Consider the following 26,821-nt stretch of genomic DNA (forward strand, 5'->3'; position numbering starts at 1 on the left):
GACCTGCATATAGGTTTCTCAAGAGGCCGGTCAGGTGGTCTGGTATTTCCATCTCTTTCAGAATTTTCCACAGTTTCTTGTGATCCACACAGTCAAAGGCTTTGGCATAGTCAATAAAGCAGAAATAGATGTTTTTCTGGAACTCTCTTCCTTTTTCCATGATCCAGTGGATGTTGGCAATTTGATCTGTCATAGACTGTCAATTTTTTTTCCGTATCTGGAAAAAAAGCGTATCTGCTTTTTATTTTTGCAAACAGTGAGTTTTAGTTCTTCCCTTCCTTTGCTCAGATCTCTTTTTCTGTCTTTATGGAGCTGATGAGGAACTCCAGGGCAGTGTTCAACAGTAAGAGTGACAGTGGTCAAATTTTTCTTGGCATCCGTCTTTAAGGAAATACAAATCGAAATTTCTCCATTAAGTGTAATGGTTGCTGCAGATTCTTCATATAACCTCCATGGAATTAAGAATATTCTTATCATTCCCTACTTTATGCCAAGCTTTAAAAAAGTGTAAGTGGTTCTGGATTTTATCATCTGACTTTTTTGGTATTGGTCGAGATAATGATTTTCTCTTCTTTTAGTCTATTAACGTGGTAAATAACATTGATCCTTCTGATGCTCTGCCATGCTTTCTTTTCTTAGATAATCCATTATTGATCATGATACATCGCTTTAAAAGCCAATGTTAAAGCAAAATTGTGACCATATGTGTATAATTAAAATCATTTTTAATCCTTTGCCTATGAAAATATTTTGGAAAAAAACTTGCTTTGTATATTCAGTTTCTGAAAGATAAAGAAAGTGCTTTGTGAAAAAAAAAAACAATGTATTAAGTTTGTCAGTTTTACTTAGAAGTTTGGGAATCTCCGTTAATTTTTTAATTTAATAGACAATTTTTAGAGTAGTTTTCAGGTTCATAGCAAAATTAAGAAAGAGGTTCAGAGTTCATAGATACACTCTGTCCCCACCCCACGCACAGCTTCCCTCATTTTAACACCTCTCACCAGATGGTACTTTTGTTACTATTGATCGACTAATAAAGGACACAACATCATCACCTAAAGTCCATAGTTTACCTTAGGGCTCACTCACTCTTGGTGTGCATTCGCTGTGGACAGATGCATAGTGGCATCCACCCATCCATCATTATAATATCATATCGAGTAGTTTCACTGTCCTGAAAATCCTATGTACTCTGCCAGTTTATGCTTTCCCCTCTGTAACCCCTGGCAACCGCTGATCTTTATTCTGCCTCCGTGTGTGTGTGTGTGTGTGTGAGTGTGAGCGCGTGCTCAGTTGCTCAGTCATGTCTGACACTTTGAGACCCCATGGACTATATCCTGCCAAGTTCATCTTTCCATGGAATTTTCCAGGCAAGAATAGTGGAGTGGGTTGCCATTTCCTACTCCTGGGGATCTTCCCAACCCAGGGAGCGAACCCATGCCTTTCGTGTCTCCTGTCTTGGCTGGTGGAATTCTTTCCCACTGGGCCACCTGGGAAGCCCATACTGTCTTTACCTTTTCTGGACTCTCATGTGGTTTGAATCATATGATATGGCACCTTTTCACATTTAAGTTTCCTCTATATTTTTCATGGCTTGAAAGCTCATTTATTTTTTAGTGCTGAATAATATTCCCTTGTCTGTATGTACTGCTGTTTGTTTATCCATCCACCTACTGAATTAAATCTTGATTGCTTCCAAATTTTGAAAATTATGAACAAGTCTTCTTTAAATATCTGTGTGCAGGTTTTTGCGTGAGTATGCATTTTCATTTAAAAAAACAAGATGTATTTTTTTCTGATTATCAAAGTAAACTAAAGTTAAACCATATAAAATTTCCAGTATTTGGTTGTTTTTCACTTAAGAGACATGGCAGATTCACATTCATGAATGTGATATATTACACTGATGGATTTTCATCCAACAATAAACCTCATACAGTCATGCTGTGTAATAAGTATTTTTGCTTCTTTACTTTTTATAATTTCATGTTTTGCTTCATATTGGTAATGTCTTCCCAACTCCTTAAATATATTTATCATCCCTATTTAACAGTTTTGGTTGGTATTTCCCAATATTTTTGCTTCACTTGATTTTGTGCCTGGTTGCCTACAAAAACACTGGTATTCCAGACAAAATTAGAGATGTTGAAAAGGGCATTAGACAAGGAAGAAAGGTAACAACTTCTCTTTGGAAGTATTGAGTTTGAATAAGATAGTGGTAGGACCTAGGGGAGATGTTCTGAAGACCCTTAGGAAGAGGAGAGTGGAAGCTGTGAGAAGCTGAGAAGATGGTGAGAAGGAGAAAGTGGAGTCCCGGATTTGAGATCTGGGCTTGTCAAAGCAGCATCTCTGACCCATGTAGTCTCTTTCAAGCTCTGCACTTCTCAAGCTGCTCTTTGCAGGTCCTGGGAGGTTGGCCGAGACCAGCTCTCCAGATTTTGCTTCACGCTGAGATGCAATCCAGCTGAAGCTGGAGACAGCTCTCCCGATCTGTTTTCTTTTTCTTTCAATCTGGGCTTGGCAGCCACAGAAGGGAAGAGGAGACGAGCTGATTAGAAAGAAGGGAAAATTAAGCTGGGTTTTCAGAGTGCATCTTTGCCTTCTGAACCCTTGAATGTGTAATGCTAAGTCACTTCAGTCATGTCCAACTCCTTTCGACACACCGAACTGTAGCCTACCAGGCTCTTCTGTCCATGGGATTCTCCAAGCAAGAATACTGGAGTGAGTTGCCATGCCCTCCTCCAGGGGATCTTCCCTATCCAGGGATTGAACTCTTGTCCATTACATCTCCTGCATTGGTTGGCAAGTTCTTTACCACTAGTACCACCTGGTAAGCCCCTAAGCCCTTGGGGAGCTGCTAAAAACCTAATTCCCCGTCCTCCACCCTCTAGCAATTCTTGCGACGAGGTCTGAAACCTTCCTTTAAGAAGATGCCCTATGATTCTGAAACCAGTGGTCCAGAGACCAAACTTTGGGAAAGACTGGAATGAAAAGAGTGATTCCAGGTCTGATCTGTATGCAGAGGGGGCGGAGATGAGCTAGGACCTATAGGTTCCTGTTCCCATCCCCAGTGTCCCTGAGAGGTGCTAGGCACCCCGTGGCAGATGGATGTGCAAACCTCTGGCTCCTGTAGGATGTATTTCTCTCTGGTCCCTCCAAAGAAGGGAAAGGAGTGACACACGGGCTCTGGGGGCCCCCGGGGGAGCATTTATTGAATAGATACAACAGTCTTCCATGGAACAAGCCTGTCTCTCTGAACCACCTGGCTAGAGAGGATGGATTATTTCAGAATTCCCTGTTTTGCTTTAATCAAGCTATCAGTTCAAAACAACCTGCAAGCAGATTAAAATCTGGGACTTTGAATAGGCAAATAGATAAATGGAAGTGCAGGTGGTGGTGAGCTGGAAGTGACAGCAGAGTTGCAGCTGGCAGCCCTGAGCACGTGTGTGCCCTGCAGGTCTGGGGAGCTGTGCTATGCAAAGCAAGTATCTCTGGGAAAATAAAATATGCTTCGGGATACTTGACTCTAGGGATTCAAGTGAAAAAAAAATTTTATGTTTCCCATTACTAAGTGAAACAGGTACAAACCCAGGTTTCCTCTAGTGGTGGGGGGTGGGGAGGCTGAGCCCTCTCGATTTCAAGCAGCTGTGAGGCTTCCTAGCTATCCCCAAGGCAGCCAGCTAATTTCTTGTGCAAAAATACTAGCTAGACATGGTGGGGAGGATACTCGGATAGGAAGAAATGGACATTCCATTCTTTGCACATTGTTTTATACTAGAAATGTTCCTAATAAATTTGCTGATTACTTTTCTCAGATTATAAAAGTTATATGTACCTAAAGTTTGAAAATAGGAAAATAAAGTTAGGAAAATTGGAAAATAAAGTCACATTTCAAGTGTACCAGAGGGAACTGATTTTAAAAATTAATTTTTTTTTGTCAGTGAAGAATCTGTTAGGTAGATATTCTGTTTGTTAGTCCAATTAAAATTTATTATTTTTATTTACTATTGTTTGCATTCAAAGTGAGATATATTTGAGTTATGTTCTATAGTATAAGTCATCTGACCATTTATTTATTTACTTCAGTTTCATTAAGGTATAACTGACATATTTAAAGTGGACACATGGTGATTTGACATATGTATAGATTGTGAAAGGAGTCTCTCCATATAATTAATGAACACATCCATCACCTTACATATTTATCATATTTATTTAATTTTTGTGAAATCAATTAAATTTACTCTCCTCACAGTTTTTAATTATGCAGTACAGTGTGATCAACGATAGTCACCATCTTTTATATTAGGTCCTCTGGCCTTTTTCATTTTATAGTTGGAGTCTTGCACTCTTTTACCAACATCTCCATATTTTCCTATTTTGCAGCCCCTGGCAGCCACTTTTTTACTGTTTCTATGGGTTCAGCTTTGTATTGATTGACTGATCCCACATATAAGTGATTTCACGCAGTATTTCCCTTTGTCTGGTTCATCTCACTTAGCACTCACTGCGTCTCAGATGGTAGGCTTTCCTTCATTTTCATGACTGAATAATATTTCTGTGTATGTAAGTGCCACATCTTCTTTTCATTCATAAATGGACACTTAGGTTGTTCCATATCTTCTGATATAAGAATATTGTGAATAATTGTGAATAAGACTATAAGGAACATGAGAATACAAATACCTTTTGGATATCCTGTTTTAATATCCTTGGAATAAACACCCAGAAGTGAAATTGCTGGGTCATATGGTAGCCCTGGTGGGCTGCCGTCCATGGGGTCGAGCAGAGTCGGACATGACTAATGCGACTTAGCAGCAGCAGCAGCAGCATGGTAGCCCTAACTTTAATTCTTTTGAGGAATTTCCATTCTGATTTCCCAGTGGCTGTGTCAGCTTACCTTCCCCCCACATCTTTGCCAGTGCTTGTTATTTCTCATCCTTTTGATGGTGGCTAATCTGAATGGTGTGAAATGATTTATTGGTGTGGTTTTCATTTACATTTTCCTGATAACCAGTGGTGTTGAGCACCTTTTCATGTGCCCATTGACCACTTGTATATCTTCTCTGGAAAAATGTCTGTGTGATTCCTCTTCCCATTTTCAATCAAATTGTTATTTTTGATTAAAGAAAGAGTTATGGGAGTTCTTTACATGTTTTGGCTATTAAGCTTTTATTTGCAGTATGATTTGCAAATATTTTCTCCCATTCCATAAGTTGACTTTTTATTTTGTCAATGGTTTTGTTTTGTTTTTCCTGTGCAGCAACTTTTAGTAAAAGGAAAGGAATCTCAAAGATCAGAATGGAAATAAAAGAAATAGAGACTAAAAAGACAGTTTAAAAAGACTGGTGAAACTCAAACCTGCTATTTTGAAAGAGTAAACAAAGCAGATACATTTTTAAACTTGATTTACCAAGAAAAAAACAGAGAGGACTCAAAAGCAAAATTATAAATGAAAGAGAATACATTACAACTGATACATACAAAGGATTATCGTGACTACTACAAGCAAATAGATGTCAACAAATTGGACAGCCTAAAAGAAATGGATAAATTCCTAAAAAGTGCAAGCTTTAAAGACTGAACCATGAAGAAAAAGAAAATCTGAACCGACTACAGAGGTTGAGTCAGTAATCACAAACCTCTCAACATAGAAAGTCCAGGATTAGATGGCTTCACTGCTGAATTCCACCAAATATTTAAAGAAGAATTAATAGCAATCCTTCACAACCTTGCAAAAATTAGAAGAGGGGGGAACACTTCTATGAGGTTGCTCTATGAGGCCATCATTATGCTAATACCAAAACCAGACAAGGACACTACAAGAAAAGAAATTTACAGCCTCATAATCCTCATGAACATAGATGAAAAATCCTCCCCAAAATATCAGTAAACCAAGTTCAATAATACATTAAAGGGACTGTATACTATGATCAAATGTGATTTATTCCAGGGATGTAAGGATGGTTGAACATTGGCAAATCAATCAGTGTGGTACAGCACATTAACATAATGAATGTGAAACTCATTTGATCATCTCGATAGATGTGGAAAAAGCATTTGACAAAATTAAACATCCATTTAGTAAAGGCTAGTGGCTGAGATGGTAAAGCGTCTGCCTACCCAGGGTTTGATCCCTGTGTAGGGAAGATCCCCTGGAGAAGGAAATGGCAACCCACTCCAGTACACTTGCTTAGAAAATTCCATGGAATGGGAGAAAATATTTGCAAATCATACTGCAAATAAAAGCTTAATAGCCAAAACATGTAAAGAACTCCCATAACTCTTTCTTTAATCAAAAATAACAATTTGATTGAAAATGGGAAGAGGAATCACATAGACATTTTTCCAGAGAAGATATACAAGTGGTCAATGGGCACATGAAAAGGTGCTCAACACCACTGGTTATCAGGAAAATGTAAATGAAAACCACACCAAGAAATCGTTTCACACCAATCATTTCACAGAGGAGCCTGGTAGGCTACAGTCCACAGGGTCGCAAAGAGTCGGACACGACTTCACTTCACTTCAAACATCCATTTATTGATAAAACTTTCAACAGACTGGTTGTAGAAAGAATATACCTCAGTGTGTAAAAACCATACATGATAAGCCCACATCCCAATATTATACTTTCAATGGGGAAACACCGAAAGCTTTTCCTGTGACATCAGGGGTAAGATAGAGATTCCCACCGTCATCACTTTTATTCAGCGTAGTATAGGAAGTCCTAGCCAGAGCCAGGCAAAACAGACGAACAAAAGGTATCAGATCAGAGAAGAAGTAACACTGGCCCTATTTGGAGATGATGTAATATCACATGTAGAGAATTCTGAAGATTGTGCCAAAATTACTCTTAGAACTAATACGCAAAGTCATTAAAGGAAACTAATATGAAAATCATTAAAGTTGAAGAATACAAATCAATACACAAAACCCAGCTGATTTCTACACACTGACAATGAATTATCAGAAATAGAAATTAAGAAAGCAGTCCCATTTACCACTGCATCTAAGAGAGTAAAATACCTAGGAAGAAATTTAACCACGGAGATGACAGGTCTGTAACTGAAAGTGAAAAAAAAAATTGAAGAAGACACACAAAAATAGAAAGATAGTAGAAGCTTATGAATTGAGAGAAGTAATATTGTTAAAACATCCATGCAACCAGAGCATTCTACTGGTTCAACATGATCATTATTACAATTACTATGCCTTTTTTCACTGAGATTGAACAAACTATCTCAAAATTTGTATGGAGGCACAAAACCCCTAGATAACTCAAGGAATTTTGAGAAAGAGGAGTAATGATAGAGGCATCACTTCTGGATTTCAAATCATGTTTTGATGCTTTGGTAATCAAAACAGTATGATATAGCCATAAACACAGACATCCAGATCAACAGAACACTTAGATCAGAAGTGAACCCATGCATATATGATCAATTAATTTATGAAAAAGGAGCAAAGAATTTATACCGGGGAAGGGACACCATCTTAAATAAATGGGGTTTGGAAAACTGGACAGTCACATGCAAAGGAATGTAACTGGACCACTCTCTTACACCATATGCAAAAATTAACTCAAGATGGATTAAAGGATTGATTTAAACATACAATTTGAAACCATAAAATTCGCAGAAGAAAGCATAGGCAGTAAACTTCTTGATAGCGGTCTTGACAATTATTATATTTTTTGGTTGTTGTTTAGTCACTCAGTTGCATACAATTCTCTGTGACAACATGGACTGTAGCCCACCAGGCTCCTCTGTTGGTGGAATTTTCCAGGCAAGACCACTGGAGTGGGTTGCCGTTTCCTTCTCCAGGAGACTCTCAACCAATCAAATTACTTTTTGATTTGACACCAGGAGCAAAGGCAACCTAAGTAAAAATAAGCAAGTGAGACTATAATATGAAAACAGACGACAAATCAAAAAAGCTTCTTCTCACCTGACTGTTTAAGTAATTAACATACTTTTGTAGAGGAACTGTTCTGTGCAGAAGTTTTAAAGGTGCACAATGGGATGGATCAGGACTATAAAAATAACAAAAATTGAGGATTCAGTTGTAAAAACAGAGTTCAGTTTGAGAATAATTATAGGATGCATACAAAGGTGTATAAAGTAATAGGGCCAAAAGAGAATCGAATGTAAAAATGTTACATACGAGTAATGAGGCCACGTGTGAACTGTGCTCCCACTGCCTTGGTTATTGGGTTGTCTGAGTGACCAGCATCTATTTCACAAGACCATGGACTTGGATTAATCTCGATTTCTCCACCACCTAAACCTCACTCCAAACAGATGGAGATGAACATTTGCCCTTGGCAGTGGTGGGGGTTAATCTTTGAAGACCTCACTCACAATCATGCTTTTATAAAGTGCTAATGTTTTTCTTATTCCTGGCATGAATTTTCTAAAAGAAGCCAAGAGACCTTGAGAAATGGTAGCACAGGACTGGCTTGTGTGGTTAAAGCTTTCACGTTGCAGAAGGATTTGGTATCTTTGTTGCTTCAAATCCCCCATCCTCTCTGACTTTAATCACTGATCTCACTGGCTTTGTTTTTTCCCTCATCTCTATCTTTAACTTCTTAATGAGAGCTTCCAGAGAGGGGGGAAAATCATTTTTGCCTTATTTTCCCAAACAGCAGAAGAGCAGCCTAGATGAGGTATATTGCATTATTTATCCTCCGGTGTTCTCTTCTTTCTCCTGTGATTCTGCTAAAAATGTGCAGACTTCATGGAGACACATTTAGCTCTGCCCTCACATGACAGAAAGATGGTTCCTCTGTACTTTGGTGGTAATGTAATTCTTTGAGTCGCAAGACTTTGATTTAAAATTGTAATGCGCCTGTGTAGGCCCTCGTGTAGGCAGACGGAAGTACAGATTTAGTGCAAACATGTTTACACACTCGTGAAGACTGCCCAGCCCACCCTAGATGGTTTTTCTCCAACAAAAATCCATTTTTCCCAAAACTTGTTTAAGATAAGCACTTCTCATTTTAAATGCTCTTTTAAAAATATTTCAGAAAAACATAAAAATGACCTAATTCTAGAAACTTGAAGGCTGTCCTCTTTGCTTTTGAAAAATGGACCGATTCCTGGGATGAGAAGAAAGAGCGCCTGGTGTGGATGACGGCATGTGTCTTAGTCAGCCCAGGCTGCCAAGACAAAATAGCATTGAGTGGGGGCTTACACAACAGACATTTACTTTTCTGCCGGTTCTGGAGCTCGAAGGCTGAGATCAAGGTGCTGGCGTGGTTACTGGTGCAGCCTCTCCTCCTGCCTTGCAGAACTTCCACCTGCTTGCTCTTTCCTCACGTGGCCTTTCCTCTGTGCTCACGGAAAGAGGAAGCATCCCCTGTCCTTGTCCCGGAAGGCCACCAGTTATGTTGGGTTAGGGCCCCACTCTTTTGACCCCATTCAACCTTGATTTGTTGCTCGGTTGCTAAGTCATATCTGACGTCTTGCAATCCCGTGAACTGCAGCATACCAGGCTCCTCTGTCCTTGGAGTTTGTTCAAATCCATGTCCGTTGAGTCAATGATGCTGTCTAAGCAACTCATCCTCTATCACCCCCTTCTCCAACTGCTTTCCGTCTTTCCCAGCATCAGGGTCTTTTCCAGTGAATCGGCTCTTCGCATCAGGTGGCCAAAGGATTGGAGCTTCAGCTTCATCATCAGTCCTTCCAGTGAATATTCAGGGCTGATTTCCCTTAGGATTGACTGGTTTGATTATCTAAAAGTAATGCCAAGAGGGGACAGGGTTAGGCTTCCACATATGAGTTTGCGAGGGCATACAATTGAGTCCACAGTGCCACACATGCCCAGGATTCTATAATTAAAAGCAAAGTGATGTATCACCCAAGGCCAACGGGTTAAGTGAGATTTGCCAAGCCAGCATCAGGTGAATTGGGATTCTTAGAAACAGTGGACGAGTTGGCTCTGCTGGTTCCAAACTTTCTCTTGCTTAACCAGCTGGGTTGCATGTGGCGTGGTGGCTGTGACGAGAGGCATCACTCTAGACTGGACTTTCGTGCCAGTTGCAGTGGGGCTTCCCTGGTGGCTCAGATGGTAAAGCATCCACCTGCCAGTGCAGGAGACCCTGGTTCGATCCCTGGATCAGGAAGATCCCCTGGAGAAGGGAATGGCAACCCACTCCAATATTCCTGCCTGGAGAATTCCATGGACAGAGGAGCCTGGCAGGCTACAGTCCATGGGGTCGCAAAGAGTTGGACAGGACTGAGTGACTAGCGCGCGCACACGCACCAGTTGCAGCAGTTCCTAGGTTTCCTGGGAGTTTATGTTCAAGCTCAGCTTTTGTCAGGTCCCCTGCTGAGACTTCTTCCTCCAATGTGCTCACTCTGCAGAATGCCTGCTGGAGCTGTTGCCAGAACTCCCCCTGGTCTGCAGGCTCCCTCCTCCTCTAGGACCTACACTGCTGGCCAGGTAGAGAGATGGGAGGAGACAGGAGATGGGTTTGATTTCACTTTCAGAATGGAAGGGAGTCTATAGCAATTATGTACACACACTTTCACAGGATCATTTTAATTAATCGGGAGTCTTGGGCTCTTGTTCTGGGATCACCTCTTTCTTTCATTCACGCGTTCAGTCCCTTAATCGACAGTTATTGAGCACAGACTCTGCCAGGTGTATTTCAGGCATGGTGATAGATGATGGGGATATAAATGAAGAGAAAACGTATAATCCGTGTCCTCTGAGAACTTAGAAGTTGTGCGATCTCGAGCAACTCTCTTAGTCTTCCTGAGACTCATTTTCCTCATCTTAAGCGATTAGAATGGGAAATCATCAAAACTGGAATGAACCTATAAAAGTGTGATTTTTCTTTCCGTTTATTGGAATGATTAGATCCCTTAAGGAATTTAGAAAATTCAAAAAAGGTGTACATTAAAGTCACCTGTGATCCATGATAAAGAATATCAATCTTTTGGTGTGTTTCTTCCTAGAGTTTTGTCATGTCTATGCACACAACCATGTGTATGCAACACAAACATATGTGTGTATTTTTAAATATTTATTTATTTTATTTATTTGGTTGCAATGGATCTTAGTTGTGGCCAATGGTCTCTTCGTTGCAGCATGAGTGATCTAGTTCCCTGACCAGGGATCGAACACAGGTCCCTGCATTGGGATGTCTTAGCCACTGGACCACCAAGGAAGTCCTCACACATATGTTTTTGTTTAAGAAGTTTGGCATCATTTATTTTTTGGTTTGAAGCAGATTTTCTTTCTTAGTATTATTGCATAGTATTTTTCATGTATTTGAATACTACTAATATGCTTGCTAATGGCAGTTTGGTAATCTGTCTCATATATATATATGTATTATATTATTTATCCCTCTCATTTAGGGCATTTAAATTACTTTCTCATTTTCATTATTATAAATAAGGGATGTCTCTGATTGTGAACTTAAAATGAACTCATAGAAGTAGAATTTTGGATTGAATGAGTTTTTGCCTTTTGAATATATATTGCAAAATTTCCATCCAGGAAGATAATGTCAGTTCACATGCCTGTTAGCTATGTACAAGAGTCTTAGTTTCCTTGTATCTTCACTGATATGGATATGTATATTTTGTAAATTTTTGCCAATTTCATGGGTGACAATACATGTTTTTAATGTAAAAAATATAAGGTAGAATTTGGATGAGCTTCTCTTTATGTATCTTTTAACTATTTGCATTTTAAAAATCCCTATTTCTATCTTTTGCTTATTCACTATTTTTTTTTTCTAATTTTGTAAGAACACTCTTTATCTTAAAGGTATCAGACCACTTTCACGTATGGCAGATATTTTCCTGCTTTGTGGTTGCCTCTGGTGTGTATATGTGTGTGCTCAGTCATCTCCAACTCTTTTGTGACCCTCTGGACTGTAGCCCTCTGGGCTCTTCTGTCCACATGATTTTTGAGGCAAGAATACTGGAATGGGTTACCACGCCTTCCTCAAGGGGATCTTCTCGACCAAGGGATTGAACCCATGTATCCTGCATTGGCAGGCAGATTCTTTAACCACTGAGGCAACTGGGAAGTCTGGTTTTCTTCTTACATATATGTATTTAAGATACAAGCATATATATGTATATATTCAGTTCATTTCATTTGCTTAGTCATGTCCGACTCTTTGTGACCCCATGGACTGCAGCACGCCAGGCCTCCCTGTCCATCACCAACTCCTGGAGTTTACTCAAACTCATGTCCATTGAGTTGGTGATGCCATCCAACTATCTTATTCTCTGTCGTCCCCCTTCTCCTCCTGTCTTCAATCTTTCCCAACACCAGGGTCTTTTCAAATGAGTCAGTTCTTCACATCAAGTGGCCAAAGGATTGGAGTTTCAGCTTCAGCATCAGTCCCTCCAGTGAATATTCAGGACTGATTTCCTTTAGGATGGACTGGTTGGATCTCTTTGCAGTCCAAGGGACTCTCAAGCGTCTTCAATACCACAGTTCAAAAGCATCAATTCTTCGGTGCTCAGCTTTCTTTATAGTCCAACTCTCACATCTATACCTGACTACTGGAAAAACCAAAGCTTTGACTAGGTGGACCTTTGTTGGCAAAGTAATATCTCTGCTTTTTCAAAAGCTTTCTAGGTTGGTCATAACTTTTCTTCCAAGGAGCAAGCATCTTTTAATTTCATGGCTGCAATCACCATCCACAGTGATTTTGGAGCCCAGAAAAATAAAGTCTGACGCTGTTCCCACTGTTTCCCCATCTATTTGCCATGAAGTGATGGGACCGGATGCCATGATCTTAGCTTTCTGAAAGTTGAGCTTTAAGCCAACTTTTTCACTCTCCTCTTTCACTTTCATCAAGAGGCTTTTTAGTTCCTCTTCACTTTCTGCCATAAGGGTGGTGTCATCTGCACATCTGAGGTTATTGATATTTCTCCCAACAATCTTGATTATAGCTTGTGCTTCATCTAGTCCAGCATTTCTCATGATGTACTCTGCATATAAGTTAAATAAGCAGGGTGAAAATATACAGCCTTGATGTACTCCTTTCCTGATTTGTAACCAGTCTGTTGTTCCTTGTCCAGTTCTAACTGTTGCTTCTTGATCTGCATACAGATTTCTCAGGAGGCAGGTCAGGTAGTCTGGCATTCCTATCTCTTTCAGAATTTTCCAGTTTGTTGTAGTCCACAGAGTCAAAGGCTTTGGCTTAGTCAACAAAGCAGAAGTTGATGTTTTTCTGGAACTCTTGTTGCTTTTCCGATGATCCAACAGATGTTGGCAATTTGATCTCTGGTTCCTCTGCCTTTTAATAAATCCAGTTTGAACATCTGGAAGTACATGGTTCACGTACTGTTGAAGCCTGGCTTGGAGAATTTTGAGCATTACTTTACTAGCATGTGCTGCTAAGTCACTTCAGTCATGTCCGACTCTGTGCGACCCCATAGACGGCAGCCCAGCAGGCTCCCCTGTCCCTGGGATTCTCCAGGCAAGAACACTGGAGTGGGTTGCCATTTCCTTCTCCAATGCATGAAAGTGAAAAGTGAAAGTGAAGTCGCTCAGTCATGTCCAACCCTCAGTGACCCCATGGACTGCAGCCCACCAGGCTCCTCCATCCATGGGATTTTCTAGGCAAGAGTACTGGAGTGGGGTGCCATTGCCTTCTCTGTTACTAGCGTGTGAGATGGGTGCAAATGTGCAGTAGTTTGAGCATTCTTTGTCATTGCCTTTCTTTGAGATTGGAATGAAAACTGACCTTTTCCAGTCCTGTGGCCACTGCTGAGTTTTCCAAATTTGCTGGCATATTGAATGCAGCACTTTCACAGCATCATCTTTCAGGATTTGAACTAGCTCAACTGGGATTCCATCAACTCCTCTAGCTTTGTTTGTAGTGATGTTTCCTAAGGCCCACTTGACTTCACATTCCAAGATGTCTGGCTCTAGGTGAGTGATCACACCATCATGATTATCTGGGTCGTGAAGATCTTTTTTGTATAGTTCTGTGTATTCTGGCCACCTCTTCTTAATGTCTTCTGCTTCTGTTAAGTCCATCCCATTTCTGTCCTATCTATCTATTTATCTATATAGCCATTTTTATCAGTACTGCTTCTTTTGCTTTGCTGTTTAGAAAATTTTCCAATCATAAAGTTAGATGTATTTTATGTATTTTCATAGCTTTCTTTTTGTTCTCAAACTATGGGGTGTATTTTGGAAATTTGTAATCTATAATATTCCATTTATTTGTTTGGTTTTTCTACTGTTAAAGCCACACTATAATTGTCCTGGTCTTTCGTATGTCAGATCTCCAGAACTGCTTTTCCCCACTTCTTCATCTTATCCTCTAGTTTCTAGGAAGTGATCGTGTCCTAACTTCACACTGCGCTGTAGTGCTGATTGTACTCTTGCCCTGCTGAGAAGGACCTTCCAAGTTAAGCTGTGATATTGTTTTTTCTTTAAAAAAAAAAATCTTTATTTATTTACTTGGCTGCTCTGGGTCTTAGTTTTGGCATGCTGGGTCTTACCTGTGGCACGTGGGATATAGTTCTCTGACCAGAGATGAACCTAGGCCCCCTGCATTGGGAGCACAGAATCCTAGCCACTGGACCACCAGAGAAGTCCCAAGCTGTGATATTTTTAACATCCTTACTTTATTGTCTTATCTCATCTTTGAGTTTTAATCCTCAGTCAATATTTTCTTAAATTAAATGGCTCTAAACACTTGCCACTTAGAACGTCTACTTATTGTGGTAAATCTTTTGCAAAGAAAACATTTCTTGATGTTTCTTCCTTGAGAGTTTTTGTCAATGTCTTCTTTTGTGTCACATAACTTTTTTTTCCTATGCTCCAGTCATCAGAACAGAAGGTTAAGGCCTGCCTCATGTCCCTGGTGTGTGTGTATCAGCCTTGCATCCTTTCATAGTCCACCTGAACCCTCTTAGGATCTTCTGATCCAATTTCAGCTTGAGGACTGGATGAAGACAGGCCATTTCAGGAGCCCAGCAGCCTGGGTAGGAGACTTGGTATCTGGGGACTTGGGTGGAGGAGTTTTATATCTTCCTTCTCTGTGCTGTGAAAAGCTTTCTCTAGAGAGCCAGTCTTCTCTTCCTAGGTTTCCAGTTGGTCTGTCTTCTACTCTAGGTTTCTATATCCAACCAATCAAGATGTACCGATCCAGGAAAGAGTCCCATTCATCAGAGAGAATCTCTGACACTTCGTGTTTCCTTTTGGTTCATCTGTGTTTAACCTTGACTTCCTACTGAAGTTGCCCCCCAGTGTTTGTGGGGCTCTGCCCTGGGCCCTCAACCTTAGAGTGTTAAGGGGGGATCTGCCAGGGCAGCCTCTCCTTCCCGAGAGATGGAGCCTCCATCCCATATCAGCTAGACAGACATTCTTGGGCAACCAGGAAGTGAAACCTTTGCTGTGTTTTATTTCTGCCCTAATCGGCCCCTCTTCACGCTAGAATGAGTAGAAATAAGTTGGTGGCTTGCGAGAATCACTCTTCTATGATGATAAATCTGTTCCGGGTTTTCGTTTTTCCTTATAGTCCTTGGCTTATGTTAGCTAGTTTCTGGAAGGAGGTATAATTAGATATCTATGATGAAATAAGATGGTGAAGATTTAAGTGGGAAATCAGCAATGGATCTTAAAGCTTATTTGAAACAACACGTCTCCTGCCAGCCTCACAACTGTGATCAGAGGATAAAATGAGAGGATAAATGTGAAAGGACTTTGAAGGCTATTGGGAACATTATGCAAATACCAAGTTGCTTTGTTATTGCCACATTTTATGAGAGCAGAAATCAGTAGCCTTGTTGGAAGCAAATGTGAGTTGAGAACTTTTTAAGGAATGTGTGTGATCGTGGAAGGTGGCTTTTTAGGTGAAGCACAGAGCTGTTCTGCTTCTGTGTTTCACTCTCTCCTTTCACAGCAATACATCTAAAACAGAGGTTGGTCTTGCTCTTCATCCCTGCAAAGAGAAGGCTGGCCTGAATTCCCACTTTAGACTGTTCCTTAGCATGCCAAGAGATTGTTTCAGCCAAAGAGAATAGTCTCCAGATAGGTCTGCCCCCACACAATGCCCAGCAACGGGGAAAGGGCTTTAATTAAGACGAAAGGTTTGGTCATTTCTGGCCTATCTTGGAAGCTTAAAGTTGATGTGGTTTGAATGAAAATAATGACTTTTACTTAAAATGCAAATATTAATGCAAGAAAGAACCTGGGATTGACTCTCAGTGCAATTGAAAGAGAGTATAATTTCTTTTTCGTGTTTTTTTCCCCCTGAAATTAATGGTCCTTTTCCCTCCTGAAACTCTGTAATATATACATTTAACATGTTAGAAAGGTATATTTTTTCTCTTTTAAGTTCCTTTCGGCTGGCAGTTGGGCTTTTTAAACTCTTAAAAACAGTGTTAGTTTTAGGTATTAATGGATCTTTGAAAAAGTCATAAGGACTTACTACTATTTGTGTTTATTTGGATGACCTAAGGCAGTCTGAGGGTTAGTGTTTTTTCAAGTCTTCTTGGTTTGGTTGTCTGGACAGCATTTACCATCCCATAATCTCTGTTCATACACAGAAAGCTAAAATGACCACATGGTGAAAAGTATACATATTTACCAAAGAATTCAATGGACCAAAATCAAGTTTTCAATTCTGAAGGAGCACGTCCTGCTCTTCAGTTAAGTATGCTCATCTAATTACCAAGAATTACAGTGAAAACAGTGTGCATTTTGAATGTTGATAAGAGTAGATGGAAAAGTGGTCAGTTATATCAGTATATGTTAAATGCACTCCAGATCAGTGATGCTTTTTACTAATTATAATTAGTATAAAGTAGACTTAAGGAGGAATTACAAAGGCTTGAAGTTACTATTTTTTTGTTAAAGATGAATTTGTTATAAAAATTAAAAAGAGAAACCATCTAGACTCTTACCCTAAAAAACTATATTTTTCTCCCCTCATCTCTTCTTGCTATACTTACCAATTTTTATTTAATTGTCATCATCGTATATGAGCAATTTTGAGCTTTGCATTTTCTATCCAATATTCATTATGTAGAAAGCATTTTTTTTTCCATTTGCAACTGAACATAAGGACATTCCATGGCTGCTTGAACCCGTCTCCTATTGTTGAAAATGTAGCTGTCTCCCAGTTTATTATTTTGTTCCTATTTAGATAATGCTGCAATGAACATCTTTGCTCAAATGCAGTTTTAACTTTCTTTAGGAAAGGTTTCGTTTTTGGAATAAATGGAATGGGGTGAGATTTCTGTGCCAAATTTGATGCAGCTTCAGAGAGTTAAGGGAAGTTGAGAGGACGGTAGTTAAGAGAAGTCACTTGGAGGGTGATGCAGTAGGTGACTCCATGTCCTGTCTGGGTGAAGAGGTGAGCGTGGCAGGAAGAAAGAGAGGAGCTGCTGGCAGAGCTCCGGGGGAGAGCAGGGCTCCAGGAATGTTCAACTGGGAGCCTCCTTCCCTTTGTTGACCAACATCATTTGTGGCTTTGGGTCTGAGTCAGACCAGCTGGGAGGGCAGTCCCATGCTCCTCTCACTGTGGAGTGGACTGTCTTTGGGGTTTTGACTTTCCCCCTGAAGTCAGCATAGGGAGGTGTTGGCTCCAGGCCAAGTGGCCTGGGAAAAGCAACAGGAGGAAAAGAGAGGACCAGGCAAAAGGGATGCAGCTGAGTGATGAGCAAGTACTAGATCCTATCCCCCGTCAATCCAGGATCAGGTGGTGTTTGCCAAGGCTCTGTTTCTTTCCACCTAGACACTAGGCAAGGCAGTCCTTCCCAGCCAGCCTGGAGACTAGGAAGCCAAAGGAGAAAAACAAGCCTTCAGTGGACAATATCAGGAAGAAGGTTCTGACCCAACATTGCTCATCACTAATCACAGCAGAGCTGCTCTTTTTTTCTTTTCTTTTTTCAGCTAATGGGTTTTTTTTTTTTTTACTTGTTTTGTCAAACTGCAAGTAAATAACCCGGTGAACTCTGTCTTTGCTGGAAATAGCCTTTCTGAAAGAAATGTTATATTTTAGGAAAGAATAAAAAAAATCCTACCACAAAACAAGCTGCTTTATGAGATTTCCAATTTTGCCATGATTTTGTTCCCTGGGTAGACTGATGCTGCAGGGACTGTGATAAGAAGTTCTTCTATGGTAACAAAAGCAAAATTGAAAACCTACTTCAGCCCCATTCGAGCTCACACTGTTATCACTTTGTCTTTTCACCAATTACCTGCCTGCGTGTGCTTTACAGCAGCCCAGATTCTGTGGCAACATTCAATGTCCTGGAGATTTTGACATCTTCTTTAAATTTTTTTTTTAATTGTGGCAGTGTTCCTAATATTTCCACTACCCCTTACCTCCAAAACCCCCACAACCCTGTAGAATAGCTGTACACATTTTAGACATCGGCATATTTACCTGCAAAATGAAATGTGCTTGTTTGCATGGCAACATTCTCAAGAACTCACAGAAGCTAAGCAATGAGGTTGAAATCATCTGACACATATTCATATGGGGTTCCATTTCTCTATCCTTCCAGTCTTCCAAGCAGACAAGACTCCAGATAACCTTTGATTAAAACTTAAAATTCAACCTAGAAAGGGCTTCAGATATATTTCGAAAATCACACTTTAGTACTTTTTTTAAATGTCTCTAATAATTTTCATATTGTAAATCAGTTCAGTTCAGTCGCTCAGTCATGTCCGACTCTTTGCGACCCCATGAACTGCAGCACGCCAGGCCTCCCTGTCCATCACCAACTCCTGGAGTTCACTCAAACCCATGTCCATTGCATTGGTGATGCCATCCAACCATCTCATTCTCTGTCGTCCCCTTCTCCTCCTGCCTTCAATCTTTCCCAACATCAGGGTCTTTTCAAATGAGTCAGCCCCTTTGCATCAGGTGGCCAAAGTATTGGAGTTTCAGCTTCAACATCAGTCCTTCCAATGAACACCCAGGACTGATTTGCTTTAGGATGGACCGGTTAGCACTTTTAAATGCATTTAAAGACCTTAGAAGTGTCCAGCAGGTGTTTGGAGGCGCGGTCTTCTTGCTTGAGGCACAGTGAAGGAATAAAGGGTAATTTATTGAGGCAATTTATTGAGGCAAATCAGACAGGAAGGAGTTACACGATGTCCTGTGAACAAGATGCAACTTGCTGTGTATTCTCTGAAATCACTTCCCCTTTGTGGCTAATCCAGGAAGGCAACCCATCCATCAGGCTAGAACCCAATTGTAAAGAATGACACGTGGGACCAAGTCATTGGAAAAGAAGGAAATAATCTCTGGGTAAAGGAAGGGGCTGGGGGACTTGGAATCAGGCAGCAGTGGATTCAAGAATTCACCTTATAGAGACCACATAGAGCTCAAAGTCAGGATTGGTGCAATCCACATTGAGAAACAGACTCTCCTATATAATGTCTCATTTGGTTCTTCTGGAAACCCTAATAAATATTATTGCGCTCATTTTGTGCAAGGAGAATGTGAGACTTGTTTGGGTGGTTTAGTCACCAAGTCGTGACCTACTCTTTTGTGACTCTATGGACCTGGCAGGCTCCTCTGTCCATGGGTTTCTCCAGGCAAGACTACTGGACTGGGTTGCCATTCCCTCCTCCAGGGGATCTTTCCCGATCCAGGAATCGAACCTGTGTCTCCTGCATTGGCAGGTGGTTCTTCACTGCTGAGCCACCAGGGAAGCTTGAGACTAGCTTTGACTACAATCAGATTAGAGTAAATGACTCATTCCATGTCATGACTTGTGTGATATCACACAGGAAGAAAGTGGTCGAGCCCGAACTGGGATTCTGAATTTCTGACTCTTTTATGGGTGTTTTTCAGTCCACCATCCTGCCTCAGGTAGCAGCTTGAAAGTTAGAACTTCAGTGTTCTTTAGAGGTGAGGGGAGTTCAGATGGGCTATCAGTTCAGCAAAGGAAGAGAGGAAAGATGGAAGTAACAAGAAATCAGTTTCTCCACGCGAGGCATGGGGCAGTCAGGACAGATAGAAGTTCGGAGTCCTGCTGCTCTGCAGGTGGTGGGGCTTGACTGGTTCAGTGGCATCTGGCTCCATGCATGTAGCTTGGCTCTAATCAGGCTTCGGTTAGAGATGCTGTGTGCACGTCCAGCTCCCACGGCAGTGTGGTCCCCAGCTACTTAGGGCAGGATAGGGTCGCTAAGAGTCGGACACGACTAAGCGGCTTCACTTTCACTTTCACTAGGGTAGGGGACTGGGCTCTTCTTCCTAGCTGATCCTTGTATCATTCCCTCTGCTGACCTATTCTTACCTTTGCAGACAGTTGAACAGGATTCACTCCAGGCTAAAAGATCCCAGTGGTTGCACCTTTCTTCCCCAACTGCTTTTTAATCCTGAAATTACATTGTCTTGATGATGTTGGGCAAGTCACTTCACCTATCTGACACGTCATCCCAAGGGACCTACATGAACGTGCTCCAGTATTTTCTGTCGTGGCAGTCCAAATGTGGGTTGGAAAAGAATTTCCAGACACAGAGAATTTCAGAAGGGAGTAATTATTAAGAGTAGGGGGCTGAGGATGAAGGTGCTGTGAGCACAGCGGGCTGACCTCCTGACAGACTAGGGAGAGTCGACACTTTGCATGGATTAGTAGCCAATGTTTATAGCCTGAAGACAAAGAAAATTCCTGTTGAAGGGTGGCATTAGGTGATGGGTTAGAGCGTTATAGGGTGAGTACCAGGGTGGGTGGATTTGCCTAATTAGGGGTCAGGGAGCTGACCTAGATAAGGATCAGGGAGGCTTTTGGCAACAGTTAAATGGACTTCTCTGATGGCTCAGAAGGTAAAGAATCTGCCTGCAATGCAGGAGACCTGAGTTCGGTCCCTGGGTCGGGGAGATCCCCTGGAGAAGGAAAGAAAGAGTTGGACGTGACTGAGCAACTAACACTTTCACAGCCGGGCTCAGTCAGTTTCAGAGATGACCTTGGTTCTGGCCTCTCCATCCGGGGCCTTCGTGCAAGGCCTCTCACTGTGACCTTGGTATAGACCTTCACATTTTCGAAGGAAATTCCTTCTAGGCATTGGCAGTCACTGCTGATGTGTCCGAGGATTCTCAATGCCTTCTCTTTCATAGTATCTGCTTCTGCTCTTCCTTCCCAGAGTCGAAAACATGCCAGCAAAGTCCGACTGTATTACATGCTTCACCCCAGGGATGGTGGGTGTCCAGCCAAGAGGCTCCGATCAGAAAACGTGAGTATCTGACACCACGCAATATCCTTGGACAGTTTATTCTGTCGGCGAGAAACTTTGCAGGTCTGGGAATTCCAGTTATGTCCAGCCTAGAGGGAAAGCTAAGTGAGTTGAAATCGTTCTCATTAACTATGACAGAAAATATGACATATAAGCAAGTCTTTTCCTTTTTTTTTTCTTCCTGCCAGATCTTGCAGGATACAGGGTTGGGAGACTTTTTGATGATTTTGTGCTTGGACCTTGCAAAGAAAGAACAAACGGAGGGGCTGAGACCGTCAGAGGCTGGGTGAGGGGAGGCAGGCGCCTGGAGAAGGCATGACCTAAGGGCAAACCTGTCAAAAATATCAGAGCCTTGCTTTCTACATATTGTATGTTTCCTTTGGTGTGTAAAACAGAGCGCCAGTTTGTTCACTTATAATGAAAACTGTGTACATATCTTGCAAATAAAAATATTCAGGATTTTGATCAGTGTTACCTTTCCTTGAGGGAATGTTTACTTAGGAAGACAAATAATAATTAGGCAGTCGCGTTGAAGGTTTAAAGTCAGAGCAAAGGGTTTCCCTTAGCCAGGCCGAGGCCAAGACTGCTGAGAGGAGCACCCCTCCTCCCTGCGAGGGGCCCTTTTCCTGCTGAGTAGAATGTTCTTACCCATCCATGGCAGAGGTCCTCCATGATACCAACTGCGGATTAAACACAGAAACGCCTCACCCTTTGAGGGCCAAGAGGCTGCGGGTGAAGAATTCACATCCCAACCTCTCACTGTGCTTGTGATCCTGCTTTTTTTTTTTTCTGCTGCCATATCGATGCCAGTCTTCTTTTCTTATTAAAAATTAATACATAATCATTGAAGAGACTGAGCAAAACCTGCACTCATTTGTTCTTCACAGGAGAGACGGAGAGAGAGAGAAAGGGGAGAGAGAGAGAAAGGTATGGTTTTCATGGGGTGACTGGTTAGAGCCCTAATGAGTGAGGCCCAGGGTGGGTAGTTTTGCCTAATTAGGGGTCAGGAAGCTGACCAGTAAGGATCAGGGGGGCTTTTGGCTGTGGTTACAATGGGGCTCGTCCCTTCCACGTGACTGAAGGTGGAGAACGTCAGGGCTGGCTGGGGCCAGGGGTTTCCAGCCACATCTCAGCATCCCAAAATGAACTAACAGGCGCAGACTCACCTGGACTCTGTGGATTTTTCTTTACTGCCCACCGAGGAGACAGACACATAAGCCACAGGCCTGCCTTAAAGAGACTTAAATATAGCGAGAGAGGTAAGCGTTGCATAAAAGAGCTCTGGTGCCACAGTGGAGTGTTTGTTAACATTTGTACAGAGCGCCTCATGGAGACAAAGGGTGGATGAGTCGTGCCTGGGCCGTGCGACCAGGGAAGGTGTGAGTGCAGAGGTGGCATGCGAGCTGGGTCTTCGGGATTGGATGGACGGTACCAGATGGATGCAGTGGGAGTGAGGAGGGTGGACGGGTGTTTCCTTGGGTGCATCTGTAGCAAAACAACCTATTAAGCCACAGGAGAGTCGGCTTAAGCCAGCGTTTATGTAATCTCAGAATCCTGTAGCATGCTGGAGTCATGCTCTCCATCAGGTGTCTATTAACAGAGAGAACAGAATTCCGTTGTTTCCCCTTGCGGTTGTTCAGTGATGTATCCCTTCATTCAGTGGCCATTTAGCATCTAATCTTAAGAGTCAGAAACAATAGGGATTCATGGACACTTAATAAGAAGCTCTTGGAGCACAGATTATTATTGTCTGTCCACTCAAGTTCTAATCATGAGTGGTGCACGCATAGCTGAGCTCCTAAGGAGTGATCCTTAGGAGGAAAACCTTTCCTTCTCAGGTTCCTTGGCTGGTCTAATAATTAAACTGACTTAAAGATAGATGAACAGAGGAAACACAGATTTAATTCCATACATGTGGGAGCCCCAAAGAGAAGAGACTCAATGAAGTGACCAAAGCAGGCAGCTTTTAGTTCTTAGACAGTGAAGTGATAAATTTATAAGGAATTGAAGGGGCAAAGAAAGGGTTCTGGGCTTGGGGTAGCAAATTAGTGAAGAAGTACTGAGGTTTGTTTATAGAGGCTTCTTGGCCCTGGATTCTGTATCCCTGGTGATAAGGCTGTCCCTCTACCTCCTGGTACAGGGAGGGTGCCTTTCACATGGGAGATTTATCTCCTGCTTTCAGGGGGACAGGAGATGGTCAGAGTGTCCTTCCTGTACCTGCTGTTTCTTAAGTCACTTTACTAAAAAATCAATATATCAAAGTGGCATGTTAGAGGGTGGGGTGTCCTGTTCCCCTTCATAAGCAAAGAGAAAGGGGCACTGGGACTGCTGCTGGTGGCCTTGAAGACACAGTCTTTGCCAGTCTGGTTAGACCCATGCTGCACCCAACTCAGGCTCTGGTTCTGCCAGACACCCTGGGGTCAGTTCCTAGCAGGGATGAAGGTCAGATTTTACAGCAAGAAGTATTTACAAGAGTTCTTTCCTGAAGACCCCTTTGAGCACTGTTTCCTGGGTTTTGAAAACTTGGCTTTATCATTGGATCTGCTTATTTAGTCATTTCCTCTGACTCGTTAATCTTGGTCTATGAGCAAATCAGTAAACAGGAAAAGCAACTTAATGATCTTACTCTTTGGAAGAGATGGTTGATGCTTTAACAGGCTGTATGGACATTTCGCAGTGAAAACTATTGTTTCCATTAGGCATCTTAATGTATTGGATGCAATGTGCAAGGTTCCCCCAGCCCCTTTCCAGGGCCTTGAGAGTTGATGTTGTAACCATTTGAACCAATTTTATTTGATACAGATTCACGTCTAAGGACTGAGACCCTGAATATACAAATCAACAATGGCTAGACCATACACAGGGCTTCCCTGGTGGCTCAGATGGTAAGGCATCTGCCTGCAATGTGGGAGACTCAGGTTCCACCCCTGGGTTGGGACGATTCCCTGGAGAAGGAAATGGCAGCTCACTCTAGTATTCTTGCCTGGAGAATCCCATGGACAGAGGAGCCTGGCAGGCACAGTCCATCAGGTTGCAGAGTCAGACTCGTCTGAGCAACAGACCATATATAAAACTGCGACTGACCCACAACCTGCAGCCGGTTCAGAAGAGCAACCTACTGATATACAGTGACCAACCCAGAAGCCTGCCTGCTGTAAGTCAGACTACAGGACGTCAGGCCACTGTCTATAGTAACAATCCAGGAAGTGAAAAACAGCCCTGTGACAAGTCCCGAATGGCAGGACTTGATGAGTAGCTGACATCATCGTGGACTTCTGTCTCCGTTTCCAACTCAGGACCAACCAGAAAAAGCCAAATATGCACCCCTGACCCATCACATAGGCTTCTTCCCATTTTAGGTGACCTGTTTGTCTTTCCCCACATCAGCAGCCTCCAGTCAGGGCACAGGTGAGACCTACCCTTTTTCCATTCTGAAGCTTCCCCACGTCTCTGCTTGCCTTTCGTCTCCTGCAGATGGAGGTGACGGCTGGCTGGCTGGCTCCCTGGCTACAGCACGCTCTACATCAGCAGCCTTTCTTGTTCTCCTCTGGTTGGCGTTTCTTTCCATGGGGTGGTAAGACGGGGGAGCGTGATAATAATCCATCACGTACAGGTTCATCAGAAGATCCAACTGAGCAAACTCATTCATCGAGCACTTTGTTTTCCAAGTGCTTTCTGCAGGCGCTGTTGTTGCTGATCCTCTCCCCACCAGCACCTGTGATCTGGGGAGGTTGTCCTACTTCGCTCCACTTGCCTCTCTCGTCTTGCCCATCCTCCCACCTACCCTGCTCCCGGGGGCTGAGGTTTGCATCCTGGTGTCACTGATTGAGAACAATATCCAACAAAATGAGTGCTTCTGGAAATAGAAAACTTGTTGCTGATTTTCCAAACCCTGACCACACATGAAGCTTGGGCCAAGTGATTCCTAAAATTGATAGGTAATGGCAGCCATCCCTTTCCTGGGAATACTTGGTAACTTTATTTATGTACAGAGGAACAGAAGTACCTGTTATTATCCCCAGGGCCATTGTCATTTCTATTCCAGGTCATTTGACCTTTTTGGTTGGTTGTTGTTTAAAAACTTAAGTTCATTTCTGCCTTTTGTTCTGGTTTTTCCAGCTTTTTAAAATTCCCTGCTTTACTCTTTAGAATCCTCATTTGGATCCTCTGTTGTTTTTTTTTTTCCTTGAAATTTTAGAGCACAGCATATTCCCCATGAGGCCACAGAGTAAAATTAAATACGAAATAAATTGCTATAGTTGATTGCCTTGGAGAAATTTTCAGTAATCCCGCGAGCATTCGAGCCAGAAAGGACTTAAAGATTATCTAGTCTACTGAGAGCCTTGGTTTTCCACCAATGGGCCCTTTTATTATCTTCTCACTCATGGATCACATGCTTTGGAAAAAAAAAAAAAAAGTCTGCTTGGGAAACAGCACTTTGAAGTTAAAAGGTGATTTAGTTTTACTTTTATTTTTATTCTGTAAAGATAAGTTAACTGCAAATTCAAATTGCCTGTCAGTATTAAGTAAACTGTTTTTACTTGGAGTTCATGTAATTCCTTCTGAGAGAGGAGACTTGACATTTGGTTAGTGTGATTGGACTTACCCACTCCTAAATATTTATATGGCTTTCCTTACATTCTGAAATATTTGGCATAGCTTGAGAACTTCCACTGTTGCATTCACCGGTCCCTAAATAGCCTGGATTTTGGGTTGGAAGGATTCATTGTAATCCCCATCCAACCCCGTGATTACAAAGGTGAAAATAAGGCTCAAAGAAGTACCATGTCTTGTCCAAATTTGTGAAAAAAGACCCTGTCTGCTACCCTAAATTCTATTCCTGGGCTTCTTCTACATGTCTTGAAATTGTAGCTTCTTTGGGGGCCTGGAAGCCATTGCTGGGTCCAGAGACAGAGATCATTGCTTCCCCGGGGGAGAGTATTAATAGTAACTGGTGCTTCTCAGATGCTTCCCCCCTAAATGCTTATACATTAACACGTTTCCTCTTCACAAGTCCTGTGTAAGGTAGGAGCTAGTGTTATTCCCCACAGAGAAGAAAACTGAAATGAAGTCATTTGACTCTGGTCAAACAGCTGGTAAGTGGCAGAGACAAGGCTGGAAAATATAAAACACAGCAAAATAGAATTCCCTCTGGCCCCTGCAAAGTGGCTCACCATGCCCTGCCTGGAGACAGGGGCTGCACCATCTCCTAAGTGCTGGGGCGTAAAGATGGAAGCACATGGAACTTTCCTTAACAGGAATCAGGACATAGCAAGGGTTCCATTATGTGCAAATCATGTCTTTTCATGATTTGAAAAGTGTAGCAGATGCTACCCTAGTCATACGGCTAGTCACTGTCAATGATAGGAAGAGAAAAGAGTTTTATCTGAGCCAAACTGAGGACCATAGCCCGGATGACAGCCTCTCAGACAACCTGAGGCACTGCTCCGGGAGAAGCACGGTTTTGGGCACAGTGCTACGTCTTGTCAGAAATGAGACCATTAAAGTTAGGGATGCGTTCCTTCAAGGTTTCAAAAGGAAAACTGGTCCAGTACACACACAGCGAGTCAGTGTGGCCTCGGTGCTTAGGGAAGGGCTCTTATCCTAGAAGGAGGACGAGCACTGGCTGACTAGG

At 42.1% G+C, this 26,821-nt stretch overlaps 1 protein-coding gene across 1 annotated transcript in view; it reads left to right on the forward strand.

Annotated features, from left to right (window-relative positions):
• ZMAT4 (zinc finger matrin-type 4) overlaps positions 1 to 26,821 on the forward strand; it is a 372,856-nt gene that overhangs the window by 118,639 nt on the left and 227,396 nt on the right. The window contains exon 3 of the mRNA XM_006078622.4: positions 21,097 to 21,186. Within this exon, the coding sequence (XP_006078684.2) occupies positions 21,097 to 21,186 (90 nt within the window). The remainder of the gene's footprint in view (positions 1 to 21,096; positions 21,187 to 26,821) is intronic.

Source organism: Bubalus bubalis, chromosome 1 (genome assembly GCF_019923935.1).
Source record: "Bubalus bubalis isolate 160015118507 breed Murrah chromosome 1, NDDB_SH_1, whole genome shotgun sequence".
NCBI lineage: Eukaryota > Metazoa > Chordata > Mammalia > Artiodactyla > Bovidae > Bubalus > Bubalus bubalis.